The 17,710-nt window shown below is 37.5% G+C and overlaps 1 protein-coding gene across 1 annotated transcript in view; it reads right to left on the minus strand.

The window, feature by feature from the left end:
* Nucleotides 1-17,710, minus strand: part of RIPK1 (receptor interacting serine/threonine kinase 1) — a 46,068-nt gene that overhangs the window by 14,987 nt on the left and 13,371 nt on the right. The window contains exon 6 of the mRNA XM_007935366.1: nt 2,130-2,206. Within this exon, the coding sequence (XP_007933557.1) occupies nt 2,130-2,206 (77 nt within the window). The remainder of the gene's footprint in view (nt 1-2,129; nt 2,207-17,710) is intronic.

The following is a 17,710-nucleotide window of genomic DNA, read 5'->3' on the forward strand; positions in this document are numbered from 1 at the left end:
ACGAGGAGAGACCCATTGTTGCATCTAGATGGCAGCTTGCTAGCTTTTAAGATCCCAGTCGCTACTTGCCAAAGTAGGAGGTGGAACAATGTTTTGTACAGTATGTTATGCCAATTGAGCTTGATGTCCCCTGCGACTATGGTCCCAAGCCCACAGGTTCAACTACTCGGTCCCTCCGGGTTTTGCTCTCTTCTTAAGATGAATATTAATTTTCAGCCTTTTGTCTTCTCTAATATATACATTTAAGACTATACAACAAAGCACTCCTTTGCAAAGTGTATTCTACAATTTTTAATAGGTAGTGTTTTTGTTAGATTCAAAGTATTTTTAAATTCTACTTTGATCTCTTTTTGACTCAAGGGATTTCTTAAAGTAATTTCTTAACTTCTAAGCACGTGGAGTTTTTCTAATTATCTTTTTGTTATTAATTTCTAGCATATTTGAAAAATAGTCAAAAACATCCTCTGATTACAGAAAACATTATATTACTACAAACCTTTTAAACTGGTGGAGACATTTGATTTCCCAGTATGTGGTTAATTTTTTTAAATGTTCTGCATGTTCTTGAAAAGCCTTTAAAAGTAGGTATTCTACAGTTATTAGGTGTAGTGTTTTATATATTTCCATTTAGTCAATCTGTTAATCATGTTCTTCAAATTTTCTACATCTTTACTGATTTTTTGACTGTTCTATCAATTGAAGAGAGATTTGCATTAAAATCTCCACCTTTGACTGTAGATTTGTCTTTTTCTTCTCTAATTTTTTTAAGAATATGTATAACAAAAAAAATATGTGCAACAAGAAGTTTTAACTATTTTTATGTGTACAATTAAGAGGCATTAATTACATTCACCATGGTATAAGAGCTCTGGTAGCATAGTGCCTAAGGGACTTGACTGTTAACCAGAAGGCTGGTGGTTCAAACCCACTAGCTACTTCTTGGAAGGAAGGTTGGGCAATTTACTTCTGTAGTGATACCACTTCAGAAACCCAAGGAGGGGTCGCTATGAGTCGGGTCTGACTTGACAGCACATAACAACACCAACAATGGTATACTATCATCACCACTATTTCCAAAAGTTTTACATCACCATAAACAGTAGAAAGCTGTATGCCTTCAGCAATAACTGAGTTCTGTCAATTTTTGCTTTGTATATTTTAAGGCCAGGATACCAAGGACTTATCTAGACCTAAAGCTGTTATTATCTTCCTGTGAATAAATGTTTTATCATTATAGAGTAATCCTGATTGTAGTGATACTTTTTTGCCTTAATGTCTATCTTGCCTGATATTCCTTGCATTGCCTTGGTTCGCACTGGGTACTTCTCTTTTACAGTAGAGGATTCCCTCAAAGTCTGTTTCGTTTGTTTTGGTTGTTTTTGGATTTTAAAAATTCTCTTTGCCTGCCTGTTTTATTTACCTTAGTCTGCCTTTCATGGTTATGGGGGTTGTTGCTCGAAGAGTTATAGCAGTATCATCTTTCCCGATTGTGTATGTGGGTGAAGTCTCTGTTCCTCTAGAGTTAGGTGGTCCTTGGAGTTTGACACACCTTTTGGACCCTGGATACCAAGCCCATTGCTTCAGCCCTAGGCAGATGCTGCTGCCATCAGTTGCTCAGGGCAGAGCAACAGGAGGAGGAAACACCTTTCTAGTTGGCATAAATGTGGCTCTCACATGACTTTCCTTGTCCATTTCCCAGTTGACCATGCTGTTTCTTCTATACGTTGGCTCAAGACTTGCTCTTATTTCTTCCTAATCATTATGTTTTGGGTAAACTTTTTCTTTTATTTTTTTTCTATTATCTATCTCAACAGACATAATTCTATTAGCTTTCTGTCTTTCAAGAATTCCCCAAAAATGGCTGATCCACCTGTGGTACTCTCCATTCTTTTCCTGTGATATTGTTCTTTTATTTTCATATTGCTATAGTATTTTCTCTCATTTCATAAGTTTTGATGGAGGAAAGGGCCAGCATGCCAACTTGATACTTGCTCAAAAATGCTCATTTTGTTTTATTTGTTTACCAAGCTAGCTTACCTCAAAACTCAGTAACAAGTTACATTGCTTTGGTTTTCATGATTGATGTATTTTGACATGTTAAGATTTTCAGCTTTTGTTATATTACCTACCTTTAAACTTTTCACATCCTCTTCTATATTTTCTTTTAATTGTTTTAAATAAAAAGACCTGAAATTTTCTTCAATCCCTATATGAAAAAAAAAAATAGTACTTTGAGTTTCTTAATTATTTTCAAAAATAAAATATTAGTAAACTATTATAGATAAATTTCTTACATTAATCTATGGCTAAAGCAGTATAAGAAAAATTTCTCAGGTCTAGAATTGAACCCACACCTGTGGTTTCCAGCCAAACAAAATATAGGCATATGAGTTAAACATTTACCTCAAGTAGATATACTCCTTGGAGAGAATAATCATGGGAGAAAGAAGGGCTGCTTATGCACAGGGAGACAGCTCAGGGTGCAGGAGTGTATGGAGGGATGGACACTGGGAAGAGGTAACTATGGGGAGGAAGTGGGAGGGGAGCTGTTGCATTGTGGTAAACTGTGGTCAATGACATGAGACAAAGTATATGTAAACTGCTGTATGGAAAGTGAATTTGCTCTGTAAATCTTCACCCAAATCACAATAAAAAAAAAAAAAGAAAGAAAGAAAATTTTCAACTCTAAATCACTTACTCTGATAAAAAGATGAACAGATCTAATGACTAGATAGAACAAAGAATAGGTGAGCACTGGAAACCAACAGCTCCTCCTAATTATACCAGATATGAGTTCATCTCCAAGTGAGTAAGAGTGGGTGTATTCAATTTATATAAGAAGAGATACCCAGAATAAAGATTCAGTGTAAAGGGTTACCATTATTAGATTACAAGGAAAAGACAACTTGTACTTCTAATGAGAAGAAGTAGATACATTTTTCCTTATTCCTCCCACTAATTAGAACAGAAGTCCTAGATACTATAAATTAAACAAATATAAGAAAACCCAGAGAGGTAGAGAGAAGAAAGCAGAACAGCTAGGGACCCTGGAACCTGAGGAAAAACATAGCAGTGGGTTTTCTTTTTGCTTCATGTATTTCAGATTTCGACTGGAAAAAAAAAAAAGCCCTAACAAAATCCTCTTCTCTTAACCCAAAGAATTCAGCAAATGGCAGCCTATAAAGATACAAAACTTTTAGACAGTAACTGTTGTTCTCTAGCCAGGCAGAACAGAAGATATTGTGGCTCCATCCCCACCCACACCAGCAAAGGCTCTGTAAAGAGCATATACTTCCAACCTCCTAAGGCAGTGATGACGTATCCAAACACCCCCACTGGGTTGATGTCAAAGAAGGCCAAATGAGCAGCCAGGACTTTCATCTCTACTAGCTGGTAATGAGCATCTCCACTCCTGCATGGTCGGCAGTGACCATAAGAGTACCTTGGATTTGCACTTCCAACCCATTTTTGCTGTTAGGTGCCACTGAGTCAGCTCCAACTCATAGCAACCCTATGTACAACAGAACAAAATACTGCCCAGTACTGCACCACTCTCACAATCATTGCTATGTTTGAACCAACCCATTGTTATAGCCATTGTGTCAATCCATCTTGTTGAGGGCCTTCTCCTTCTTCGCTGACCCACCACTTCACCTAGTATAATATCCTTGTCCAGGGAGTGGTCCCTTCTGACAATATGACCAAACTAGGTGAGACAAAGTCTGGCCTTTCTTGCTTCCAAGGAGCATTCTACTGTCTGCTCATTCCTTTGGCAGTCCATGACACTTTCAGTATTCTTTGCCAACACCACAACTCAAAAGCATCAACTCTTCTTCAGTCTTCCTTGTTCACTGTCCAGGTCTCACATGCATATGAGGTGACCGAAAATACCATGGCTTGGGTTAGGCGCACCTCAGTCTTCAAGGAGACATCTTTTATCTTCAGCACTTTAAAGAGGTCTTTTGCAGCAGATTTGCCCAGTGCAATACGTCATGTGATGTCTTGACTGCTGCTTCTACTGGTGTTGATTGTGGAACCAAGTAATATGAAGTCTTTGATAACTTCAATCTTTTCTCAATTTATCATGATGCTGCTTATTGGTCCATTTGTGAGGATTTTCATTTTCTTTACGTTGAGATGTAATCCATACTGTGGAGTGTAGTCTTTAATCTTCATCAGTGTCATCTGCGTATCACAGGTTGTTAATGAGTCTTCCTCCAATCCTGATAACGTTCTTCTTCATACAGTCCAGCTTCTCGGATTATTTGCTCAGCATACAGATTGAGTAAGTATGGTGAAAGGATACAACCCTGATGCACTCCCTTCATGATTTTAAAACATGCAGTATTCCCTTCTTCTATTTGAACAATAGCTTCCTGGTCTGTGTACAGGTTCCTGATGAGCACAATCAAATGTTCTGGCATTCCCATTCTTCTCAATGTTATCTATAATTTGTTATGATCCACACAACTGAATGCTTTTGCACAGTCAATAAAACATAAGTAAATATCATTCTGGTATTTTTTGCTTTCAGCCAAGATCCAAAACTCAAAATGCATCAACTCTTCTTCAGTCTTCCTTATTCATTATCCAGATTTTGCGGTACATATGAAGCAATAGAAAATACTATGATGGATTGTTAAGGGTATGGGTCAACTTGGCTGGGCCATGATTCTCAGTGGTTTGGCAGTTATAAAGTAGTTTGGTAGTTATGTAATGATGTAATCATCCCCCATTTTGTGATCTAATATAAAGTAATCACCTCCAAGATAAGATCTGATAAAATTAATTACCTCCATGATGAGATCTGCTATGAGCAATCAATTGAAAGGAAGTTTCTTCAGGAGTGTGGCCTGCATCCAGTATATATGGACATTCTGTCTAAGCACTCTGGCCTTTTCCTTGCTCTGGAGGCTGCATTTTGCTCATCATCATCTGACTCCAGTTCTTGGAATGTGAGCCAATGGCCTGCCATATTGCCCACCAATCTTGTGATTCATTAGCCTCCTAGCCTGTGAGATAGCAGCCTGCCATCTTAACTGTCAATAATGGATTTTCAGCCTCTGCAGCCCATGGGACAGCAGCCTGCCATCTGACCTGTCAATATTGGATTCATTAGCCAGCAGCTACATGACTCAGAAGAAGCCTCCAGACTGACGAATGATTCACAAACTTAGTACTTGCCAAACTCTACAACTACATAAGCTATTTCCTTGAGATAAATCTCTCTCACTCACTGTATATATATACACATATACATACATACATACATAAGCTTCACTGCTTTTGGTTCTCTAGAGAATGCAGCCTAAGACATTTAGTACCGAGAGTGATTCTAGAGAAACAAAATCATAAAGATTTAAAAATTCATTCTCAAGTCTGACTAGTCTTAAAGGTGCTGATGACTCTGACTCCATTAGTAAAGAGGGTGCTGCTAATCCATGGCATGAGGTGGCAATATTAATATGAAAATTATGAGCACCAATAGATCAAGTAGTGATTAGAAGCAGGTCTCTGGGTGATTGCATGTTTGAAACTTTTCTAGTTTTGTCAGAATATGAAGTTTAGGGAAGTTGGCTGATTGGTCCTATTTCACTAGGCAAAGTGGTAAAAGAAAGAGATGAGATCAGGATTTCAGAGACAGAAGCATCACACACAGGAAATGAAATTTGCCACTTGTGCCCTAAAGGAAAGCCTTATTCCTCATAGTAAAAGAGCTGGTATTACTGAAAAACAAACACAAAGTCTTATCATTAAGTGGGATTGAACAACAACACCATTTGAATTCCCAACTTGGAATCATGTCTGAAGTTAAAGTGAGGGCATTGATTGGAAAGAAATGGGATCCTGAAACTTGGAATGGGGACATATGGGCAGATAATCAGAAAGCTGGGGAAATTTAGCCCCTAAATTCTGTTGACTCACTCCTGCCAACAGAATCAGATCTCTCAGCCCCATAGGATGAGATTAACTCAGCTGTGCCTGATAAGTCTTTGTCTGACCTATTGCCTGGGGTAGCACCTGGGGCAGCACCTGACGCAGATGCCTTAAAAGACATTGCTGTATGTTCTCAGGACCCATCCTCACCACCTACTTTTGCTTCTATACCTATAATTAGATTTAAGTCCCAGTAAGCCCCAAAAGGTGAGATATAAAGTGTGACCCAGGAAGAGGTATACTACTCTCCAAAAGAACTGTCTGATTTTTCTAATATGCATAAACAGAAACCTGGAAAATGTGTATGGGAATGGCTATCAAGGATGTGTGATAATGGTGCAAGGAATATAAAATTGGATTAGTCTGAGTTTACTGACATGGTTTCATGTACTGAGAAACTCTTATCCCAGGGGAAGACTGTAACAAGGATCATCTCCAAAAGTTGACAGAGAAAAAAAGCATTCCCCTGAAGTGAATATCCTTAATTCAGACTTCTAGCCTCCTAAATTGTGAGAGAACAAATTTCTGTTTGTTAAAGCCACCCATTTATGGTATTTCCATTATAGCAGCACTAAATAATTAAGACACATGGATTGGGTCAGGTGCATCTTAGTCCTCAAAGTGAAATTTTCACTTTTTAACAGTTTAAAGAGGTCTTTTGTAGCATATTTACCCAATACATCATTTGATTTCCTGACTGCTGGACACTGACTGTGGATCCAAGTAAAACAAAATCCTTGGTTCAGTAGGTAAGGTTAAGTAGATGGACTCAACAACAGAAAGAAGGGAAAAGAAGAAAATCAGTGAAATGGAAGAGAGACCAATTGAAAATTACCTGATCAGAACAACAGAGCAAAAATAAACTCAAGGGAAATAATACAGACCCTCAGAGACTTATGGTTCCATAGCAAAAGATTTAGCATTTATGTCATCAGAGTTCCAAAGAAAGAAGATATAGAGTAGGGCTGAAAAAAAATACTCAAATAATGGCTGAAAACTCCCCACATGTGGCAAAGTATCTAAGCCTACAAATTTAAGAAGCTGAGCAAAAAGCCCAAAAACAATAAACTCAAAGAAATTCACACCAACACATATCATAATTAAACCTCTGGAAAATAAAGACAAAGAAAAATTCTTGAAAGCAGCCACACACAAAAAAATGACAACATATCATAAGGAAAAAGCAATTAAAATTACAGTGGATTTATCATCCAAAACAATAGAGGCCAAGAGGAAGTACCCTTACAAGGAAGACCAGTTACTACTACCATTGTTCAAATTCACACACCAACCACCAAAGCCAAAGATGAGGAAATGGAAGATTTTTACCAACTTCTGCAATCAGAAATTGACCAAATATGCAATCAAGATGTGTTGACTATCACTGGTGATTGGAATGCAAAAGTTGGAAACAAAGAAGAATCACTGGTAGCTGGAAAATATAGCCTTGGTGATAGAAATAACACAGAAGATTACATGATAGAATTGTGCAAGACCAACAACCTATTCATTGCAAATACCTTTTTTTCAATAACACAAACGGCAGCTATACACATGGACTTCGCCAGATAGAGAACAAAGGAATCAGACTGACTCATCTGTGGCAAGACATGATGGAGAAGCTCAATATCTTCAGCCAAAAAAAAAAAAAAGGGTCAGGAGCAGATTGTGTAACAGACCATCAACTGCTCATATGGAAGTTCAAGTTGAAGCTGAAGACAATTAAAAACAAGTCCACAAGAGGCAGAATATGACCTTTATTATATCCCTCCTGAATTTAGAGACCATCTAAATAACAGATATGATGCACAGAACACCAATGATTGAAAACCAGAGAATTGTGGGATGACATCAATAACATCATCCATGAAGAAAGCAAAAGGTTATTAAAAAGACAGGAAAGGAAGAAGAGACCAAAATGGTGTCAGAAGAGACTCTAAAATTTGCCCTTGAATAGAGAGTAGCTAAAGTAAATGGAAGAAACAACAAGATAAAACAGCTGAACAGAAGATTTCAAAGAACAGCTCAAGAAGACAAAGTTGATTATTATAATGAAATGTGCAGAAACATGGAGTTAGAAAACCAAAAGAGAAGAACATGCTCAGCATTTCTCAAGCTGAAAGAAGTGAGGGAAAAATTTAAGCCTCAAGTTTCAATACTGAAAGATTCTATGGGCAATATATTGAATGATGCAGGAAATATCAAAAGAAGATGGAAGGAATACACAGAGTCATTGTACCAAAAGGAATTGGTCAATGTTCATCCATTTCAGGAGGCGCATATGATCAAGAACCAATGGTATTGAAGGAAGAAGTTGAACCTGCACTGAAGGAACTGGTGAAAAACAAGGCTCCAGAAATTACTGGACTATCCATTGAGATGTTTCAACAAATGGATGCCATGCTGAAGGCACTCATTTGGCTATGGCAAGAGATTTGGAAGACCTGGCCAACTGACTGGAAGAGGTCCATATTTGTACCCAATCCAAAAAAAGGTGATCCCTCACAATGTGAAAATTATCAAACCATATTATTACTATCAGATGCAAGTAAAATCTTACTGAAGGGACCATTCTCTGGAGAAAGATACCATGCTCAGTAAAGCAGAGGGCCAGAAAAAAAGGTGAAGGCCCCTCAAAAAGATAGACTGACACAGTGGCTGCTATGATGGGCTCAGGTATTGCAAGGATCACGAGGCTGGCACAGGACCAGATAGTGTTTTGTTCTGTTGTACGTAAGGTCACTATGAGTTGATGACAACTCAATGGTACTTAACAACAACAACAGGAGGAAATGGCATAATATTTTCAAGCACTGAAAGAAAATACTGTGAACCTACGCTCTTACATTCAAGAAAATATTCTCCAGGAAAGAGGAAAACTGAAAACATTCTCAGATGAAGGAAAACTAGGACAATTTATCACCAGCAGACTCACCCTAAAAGAATGGCTAAACAGAAAATAAACAATAAAAGAAGACACCATAGACAAACCAAAAGGAGAAACACAATAAGCAAAAATATGGGTAAATATGATAGGTTTTCCTTCTTATCTTGAGTTTTCTCACCTATGCTTGATGGTGAAGCAAAAATTGTAACACTGTCTGATGGGTTCTAAAGGTATTAGAGGAAATATTTAAGACAATTATATATAGCAGATGGTAAAAGAAAATAAAAGGAGGTAAGGTTTCTATACCTCACTTGAACTGGTAAAATGATGTCATCAGTACACTGTAATAAGTTATGTGTGTTGTTGTTATGTGCCATCGAGTCGGCCCCGACTCATAGCGACCCCTCCTTGGGTTTCCGAGGCAGTATCACTACGGAAGTAGGATTGCCCAACCTTCCTTCCGAGGAGTGGCTGGTGGGTTTGAACCACCAGCCTTCTGGTTAGCAGTCAAGTGCTTTAGCCACTATGCTACCAGAGCTCCTAAGTTATGTGTAGATAATGCAATATCTACAACATCCACTAAGAAGCTATATAAAGAGCTAAACATTATTTTTAAAAATATGTTTAAGAACCCACAGAAAAATGAGAAAAAGAAAATGGAGAAGCAAAAAACAGAAAAAATTAGAACACAAAAAAAAATAAAATGAAAGACTTGAGCACTAACAATAATTACATTAAATGTAAATGGTCTAAGTACACTAATTACAAGACAGAGATTTGTGGAGTAAATCTAAAAATACAAGATCCAACTATATGCTATCTATAAGAAATTCATCCCGAATATAACTATATAGACAGCTTAAAGTGAAAGTACAGAAAATGATAATGCAAACATTAATAAAAAAAAAAAAAAACAGCATGGACATATTAATATACGCTAAAGTAGATTCCAGAGCAAAGACAATTACCTGAGACAGACAGGAGCATTACTTATGAGAAAAAGAGCAATCACTAAGAAGACATAGCAATTCTAAATGAATATGCCCCAAACAAGAGAACTGTAAAATATGTAAAGCAAAAACTGATATAACTAAAGGAGAAATACGTAAATTTCCAATTATAGTTAAGAGACTTGGACACCTCTTTGAACAATAGAAAGAACAACTAGTAAGAAAATAAGTGAAGATACAGATGAATGCAACACCATCAACCAACAGGATCTAACTAAGATTTATAAAACACTCTAACCAGCAATAATAGAATACACATTCTTTTCAAGTGCCCACAGAACATATGCCAAGATAGATCCTATTGTAGGCCATTGGGAAAACACACACACACACACACACACATAATTTTGAAATAACTAAAATCATACAGAATGTGTTCTCCAATCATAATGGAACTAACAGAGTCAAAAACAGAAAGATAGCAGGAAAATCTCCAAACACATGAAAACTAAACAGTGAACTTACAAATAATCCACAGGTCAAAGAAGAACCATCAAGGGAAGTAAAAAACCAACAACCAACCAACCAAACAACAACAACAAAACAATGAAGTGAAGAAAGGTAAAACATACCAGAATTCGTCACACACAACTAGAATGTTGAGAGGGAAATTTACAGCACTAAATGCACACATCAGAAAAGAGCAAAGATCTCAAAACTAATAATTTAAATTCCCATCTCAAGAATCTAGAAAGACAAGTACAAAATAAACCCAAAGCACATAAAAGGAAGGAAACACTAAAGACAGAAATCAATGAAACAGAAAACAAACAAATACAGAGAAAATTCAAAGGATCAAAAACTTGGTTCTTTGAAAAAAATCAATAAAACTGGCAAACCTCTAGCAAGACTGCCAAAGGAAAAGAAGAAGAAAAGATACAAGTTACCAATATCAGGACTGAAACAGGATATTACTACAGATCATGCAGACATCAACGGATAATAAGGGAATGTAAACAACACTGCACACATGAATTTGACAACTTAGAAGAACTGGATCACTCCCCTCCCAAAACCACAAATTACCACAAGTCACCCAGTATGAAATAATTTAAATAGCCATGTAACTATTAAGGAAATTAACTTCACAACTTAAAAACTCCCCCAAAAGAAATCTCCACATCCAGATGGTTGTATGCAGAGTCTGATCAACTGTTAACACCAATCGCTGATTGGATCAGAAAAGCTTGTTTATATTTTTACAGCATTAAAACTAACCCAACCAAGTTATAAGCTTTAAAAACTGTTTAGATTTTTTTAACACCAATTCTACATAACCTCTTCTAGAAAATAGAAAAGGAACACTTCCCAATTCATTTCATGAAGCTAGTATTACCCTGACATAAAAACCAGTCAAAGATAATACAATAAAGGAAAACTAGATCAGTACCTTTCAAGAACACAGACACAAAAATCCTTAATTCAGCAATATATAAAAAGAAATTATATATTATGAGTAAGTAGTGTTTATTCCACAGATGCAAAGTTGGCTCAGTATTAAAGTCTCAATCAATGTACTCTACCATAGTAATAAGCTATACTCACAAACATAAATAGCTAAATAAGAAAAAATCACATCTTATTTACTGATGCATAAAAATCATTTCACAAAATTTAACATGTACTTATAATTAAAAAAATTCTCAGAAAAATAGTAATAGATGTGAATTTCCTCAACATGATAGAATACAGAGTACCTACAGTCTGAATGGAAGCTCTGATAACATAGTGCCTAAGGCACTTGACTGCTAACCAGAAGGCTGGTGGTTCAAACCCACCAGCCACTCCTTGGAAGGAAGGTTGGGCAATCTACTTCGTAGTGATACCGCCTCGGAAACCCAAGGAGGGGTCGTTATGAGTCAGGTCCGACTCGATGGCACATAACAAAACAACAAACAGTCTGCTTTCCACTATAATCAAGAACAAAACAAGGATACCCACTCTCACCACTCTTATTCAAGTTAGTGCTGGAAGTTCTAGCCAGAACCATAAAGCAAAAAAAAAAAAAAAAAACGGGGTGTGTGTGTGTGTGTGTATAAAACTACCGATCAAAAAGGGAGAAATAAAACTGCCTCTATTTGCAGGTGACATGACTGTCTACACAGACGATCTAAAACAATCTCCAAAAACACTCCTATCAATCAAAAAAACAAAACAACAAATGCCAGCAACGGTGTTAAGATACTGGAATTCTCATATACTGCTAGTGGACTGTAAAATGGTGCAACTGTGGAAAATGGTATGGCATTTCCTTAAAAATTTGGAAATAAAAATACCATATGATACAGCAACCCCATTACAGGTATATGTCCTACAGAAATAAAAGCCTGACACAAACAGATATATGCATACCCATGTTTACTGCAACATTATTCATGATACCCAAAAAGTGGAAACAACCTAAGGGCTCATCAACATAAGACTGGATAAACAAACTATGGTACAACACACACAATGGAATACTATGCAACATGCAACATTTAAGAATAATGATGATAATTTCCAGTAAGATGGAGGAACAGGCAGACAAGCGACACAGACCCTCTTCAACAAAGAAAAGAAAAACCAGTTGACAGAGATACAGAAGATAATCCTGGAGCACTGACCTTTGAAAGGAACTATACAGAAGTGGGTTAGGCACTAACCAGTGGAAAAACCTGAACGAAAACAATGCGTACAGAGAAGGTCAGAGCTGTGGACTGTCAGCTACTCTGACAGGACCAACCGCTGGAATATTTCCAAGTGGTGTTGGGACCTGAGAATTGACCTAAAGATCAGTCTTGGTCACCAAGGGCTGCAGGGATGACTGCGCTGGTGGCCTATGACTAGGAAGGGAAACAGCAAGGAGGGAGATAACCTGAGCTGTTCACTTTCTGCTCTCTGGAGAGCACAGCCATTTTGGTTATTTACATGCAGCAGCCATTCTGGATATTTAAAGTGACTGAGGGTGCAGCCACTTTGAATGTTTACAAGTGGTGGCCATTTTGGATATTTAAGGTTACCAAGGGCACAGCCATTTTGACTGTTTACAAGCAGTGGCCATTTTGGATATTTAAAGTGACCAAGGGCATGGCCATTTTGAATCTTTACAAGTGGCAACCGTTTGGGATTTTAAAGTGAGCATTCTCATTCAGATTCCAGGGACCTAAGAATAAAATCTGCTGCCAAGGTCAGCAGGGACATACGAGAGGCTGACAATAGGAAAGGAGACAGGTGGTGAGTGCACAGGGCTGTCAACTAGTGAATAGAGGAGCACAGCACAGTACCCTGCTTATGTAGATAACATACAAACAAAACAAAGAAAATGAAAATGATGGGCAAGTCACTCCAACATACAATCATCAATTAAATATAAAGACAAAAATGTCACCATGTCTTGGAGACAACAGAGCATCACAGTCCACACAAAGAAGCAAGATAAAGCAGAAGAAACATGGGACCAGGATACAGACCCAGAACATGTATCTGAGGAAGAAGCAGCATTAGAACTCTTTGATAAGGAATTCAAAAGAATTATATTTAGGTATCTTCAAAGTATTGAGAGACAGATCAAGGAAAACACAGACAAAACCCTAGAACAATTTTGGAAGAAAATACAAGAACAAAATGACAAAATAAATGAAAACTATAAATGATTCAAAATCTACATATAGAAATCCAGAGGATTAATACGAAATTGTCAGAAATAGATAACACATTAAAAGGGCAAAGGAGTAGAATTGATGCAATAGAAGAGAGAATTAATGAGACTGAAGACAAATACCTGAATACTTCTTTGGAAAGGGATTAATCTGAAAAAAGATCAAAACAAAATGAAGAAAGACTAAGGATCATGTGGAATACCATTAAAAGGAATAACCTACGTGTCACTGGAATTCCAGAACAGGAACGGAATAATAAAACCACAGAGAAAATTGTCCAAGATTTGTTGGAAGAGAACTTCCCTGATATGATGAAAGATGAGAATATATCCATTCAGGAAGTCTGACGAACCCCAAACAGGATAGACCCCAAAAGACAATCACTAAGACATATCATCATCAAACTCACCAAAACCAAAGACAAAGAAACAATTATGAGAGTAGCATGGGAAAAATGAAAAGTTACCTACTAGGGGCAACCAATAAGACTAAGCTCGGGTTTATCGGCAGAAAACATGCAGGTGAGAAGATAATGGGATGGTATATATAAAACACTGAAAGAGAAAAATTTCCAACCAAGCATTATGTACCAAGCAAAACTGTCCCTCAAACATGATGGTGAAATTAGGACATTTCCAGATAAGCAGAAATTAAGGGAATTTGTTAAAACCAGACCAACCTTACAAGAGATGCTAAAGGGAGTCCTTTGGACAGAGAACCAACAAAAACCAACAACTGACCATTTACACACATATATATAACCCAGAAAGCAACCCAGCTATGAATTATCCAAAGTAAAGAAGCCTACAAGATTGTAAACAGGGAACCAGAGACATCAATTGACAAATGAGGACAACCACAAACTAAAAAGAGTCAAAAAACTGTGTTGTTACAGAACTTCTAGACGGTAGGGATATCAAGAAAACTACAAGATAGAACGGCCTGTTCTAAACTTGGGAAGAAAACTAAATCACAGGGTACCCTCAAAGAAAAACGATAAACCTTCGCATCAAAAGAAGAAAGAGGACCAGCACAAATATTTAGCAAATACTAAAACAATAGCAACAAAGGAAGTGATAACACAATTCATAACAAAATGTGCTCAGCATAGAAAATTATATGGAACAAAGAAATCAACACCACAAAAAAGCATATAACAAAAATGACAGCAATAAATTCATATTTGCCAATAATTACATATCTGGCAAGGGACTTATCTCTAAGATTTATAGAAAACTCCAAGGCTTCAACACCAAAGGCATTAACAATCCAATTGAAAAATGGGCAGCAGACATGAATAGACACTTCACTAAGGAGGATATTCAGGTGGTCAGCTAATACACGAAGAGACGCTCACAATCATTGGCCATCAGAGAGATGCAAATCAAAACTAAGTAGCACTAAAGAATAATCTGGAATCTGGAAAACACTGCATAATATGGATGAACTTGGAGGACATTATGCTGAGTGAAGTAAGTCAATCACAGAAGGACAAATATAGTATTGGTTCATTGTTGTGGAGGGTCAAGGAAAGGTTTATATATGGAGGGAAACTTTCTTTGTTGGTTGCCAGGGGTAGGAGGGGAGGAGAGGGAACACTGCAAAAAAAAAAAAAAAAGCATTGACCCATGTCACTTTAGTTTTGTGTATTTTACTGTACATAAATTATATTTAAATAAAACACATTAAAAAAATAATGATGAATCTGTGAAACACCTTGTAACATGGTATGGTGAATTGCTTGATGTGGCCCTTCTACCCATTGTCCTCCATTCTGTGATGTATTGTAAATCCTATTATCCATGCCTGTTTGGGGTGGTATGGTAGTTAAGGTCGGGTGTCAACTTGGCTGGGCAGCTGCTAGTAATTGTTCCCTATAATGACTGGCATTCGGCTAGGTGGTGGGATTTGTCTTGAGCTGCTGATTGTTAAAGCTTCCCACTTGGGTTATTTCTGTCAGAGAAACACAGGTAGAATGTGTCCTGAGTCCAGTATAACTGCTGGAGGATATAATTCAAATCACCACCCTTAGCTTTCTCCTGGGAAGGTTCGCCCTCCTCTTGCTCCGGTTCTGTGTTTTTGCTCAGCCTCATCTCACTGGATTTGGGACAGCAGCCGTTATCTGATCTGCTGATCAAGGCTCATCAAACCCTGAGAATTGGGAGGATCTCCCAGATCCACTAATGGACCTAGGACTCGCCAGCCTGCCAGCCTCCACCACTACTACGTTAGACGATCCCTTCGGTGTCTGAGTTCTGTGAGGTGTTACAGTGAAATACAGAACTCTAAGATAGGGAAAATTACTAGGAGGAGGAGTAGGAGTTAATGTCTGAAATGATGGACTGGCACGGTAGTTTGGGCATTTGAGACATCTTTGACCTCCACCTCATGGGGACCGGCCTTGTGCTGATCTATCTGAGAGAGATTGTTCAAGCACATGGATAAACGTGGAGGACATTATACTAAGTGGAATTAATCACAAAAGGACAAATATTATATGAGACCACTACTATAAAAAGTCAAGAAAAAGTTTATACATAAAAAGAAACATTCTTCGAAGAATTGGTGGGAGGGTAAGAGAGGGTAACTGTCAAACTACTTAGTAGACACTTACTAACTTGAGTGAAGAGACAGTCAATTTAGAATAAGGAGGCCAGCGCAACATGATCAAGGCAAAGGAAGACACTGGAAAAAGCACAAGATTTAAAGGCAAAAAAGGTTAAATACTATTACATACACAATTCTGCAATAACAGTATTAACAATAATCTATAAATGGTTACAAAGACAGACATACAAGCTGAACAGGACTGGGAAGGTGAATGAGTCTATACCCACAAATACATATAGCATTGATGGAGGACATGTCTACATATGTATATTTTTGTGCTGCAAATATATCCATGAATATAGTGAAACATAAAGGGGGCAAAGTCATGAAAACTTCTTAGGCATAACCAAACATCTTGAGAGAATAGCTGGACCTGGAAGCTCAGGACCATAGTCTGAGGGGACATCAGGTCAACTAGCATAAGACAGTCCACAAAGACAATCCTACTTTGGTGACTAATGACTACTGTCTTAAAAAGTTTGTGAATGGCCATGTAAGGTCCAAATATTGGTCTCTCTATATCCACATCAAAGAAGAGTGAAGACAGTCAAAGACTCAAGGAAACAATTAGTCCAAAGGACTAATGGACCACATGAACCACAGCCTCCAACACCCTGAGACAGTAAGAATTATATGGTGCCCAACTACCACTAGCGACCTAAAAGAGATCACAATAGTTGGTCCTGGATAGAGGGGGAGAAAAATATGCAAGAAAAGTCAAAATCATAAAAAAATGACCAAGCTAACTGGTCTGACAGAGACTGGTGGAACTTCCAAGACTATGGGCCTTAGTCATCCTTCAAGGTTGGAAATGAACTTACCCTGTGGCTAAACTTTCAGCCAAACCATAAACAAGCCTATAAGGTGAACACCATGGAGGCATGCACCCCTTAGAATAATCAACCATTCGAGTTCAAAAGGGCAGCATTTGCCCAGGGATAAAGCTCAGAAGGTAGGAAGGGATAGGAAAGAATGATGAATGGACATGGGAATGAGGAATGAGGAAGAATGTTATTACACTGTGGGATTGCAATCAATGTCATGAAACAAAATGTCTATGACTTGTTGAATAGAAAACCAATTTTCTCTGTAAGCTTTCATCCAACTCATAATAAAAAGTTAAAAAAAAATTAAACAGTTTTTAAAGCTTATAACTTAGTTGGGTTAGTTTTGATGGTATAAAATTATAAAGTAGCTTTTCTGATCCAATCAGCAATAAACATTTAATGATAGTAATTCCCTGGATTTTTGCAGTTCAGGTAAAGGAGCTGATAGGATTTAGATTTCTAATACAGAATGTCACTACCATAATGCTGCTTTTTTCCAGATGCTTTTTCTGGGGGTAGTTTGGACTATTAGAACTGCAGTTTAGAGACCCTAGTTACTGTTTCTATGAATAAGATAAAATGGTGTTTATCGTCTACTGATCAAAAAAATAAAAGAATCCAATTAGAAATAGGGAAAAGACATGAAGTAGCATTTTACTAAAGAAGTTGAAATAAGAACATGAAAAGACATTCAACATCATTGTTATTGTTGTTGTTATGTGCCGTCGAATCAGACCTGACTCATAGTGACCCCTCCTTGGGTTTCTGAAGCAGTACCACTACGGAAGTAGATTGCCC

Source organism: Orycteropus afer, unplaced genomic scaffold (genome assembly GCF_000298275.1).
Source record: "Orycteropus afer afer isolate SDZICR_OR568_19922 unplaced genomic scaffold, OryAfe1.0 scaffold00027, whole genome shotgun sequence".
NCBI lineage: Eukaryota > Metazoa > Chordata > Mammalia > Tubulidentata > Orycteropodidae > Orycteropus > Orycteropus afer.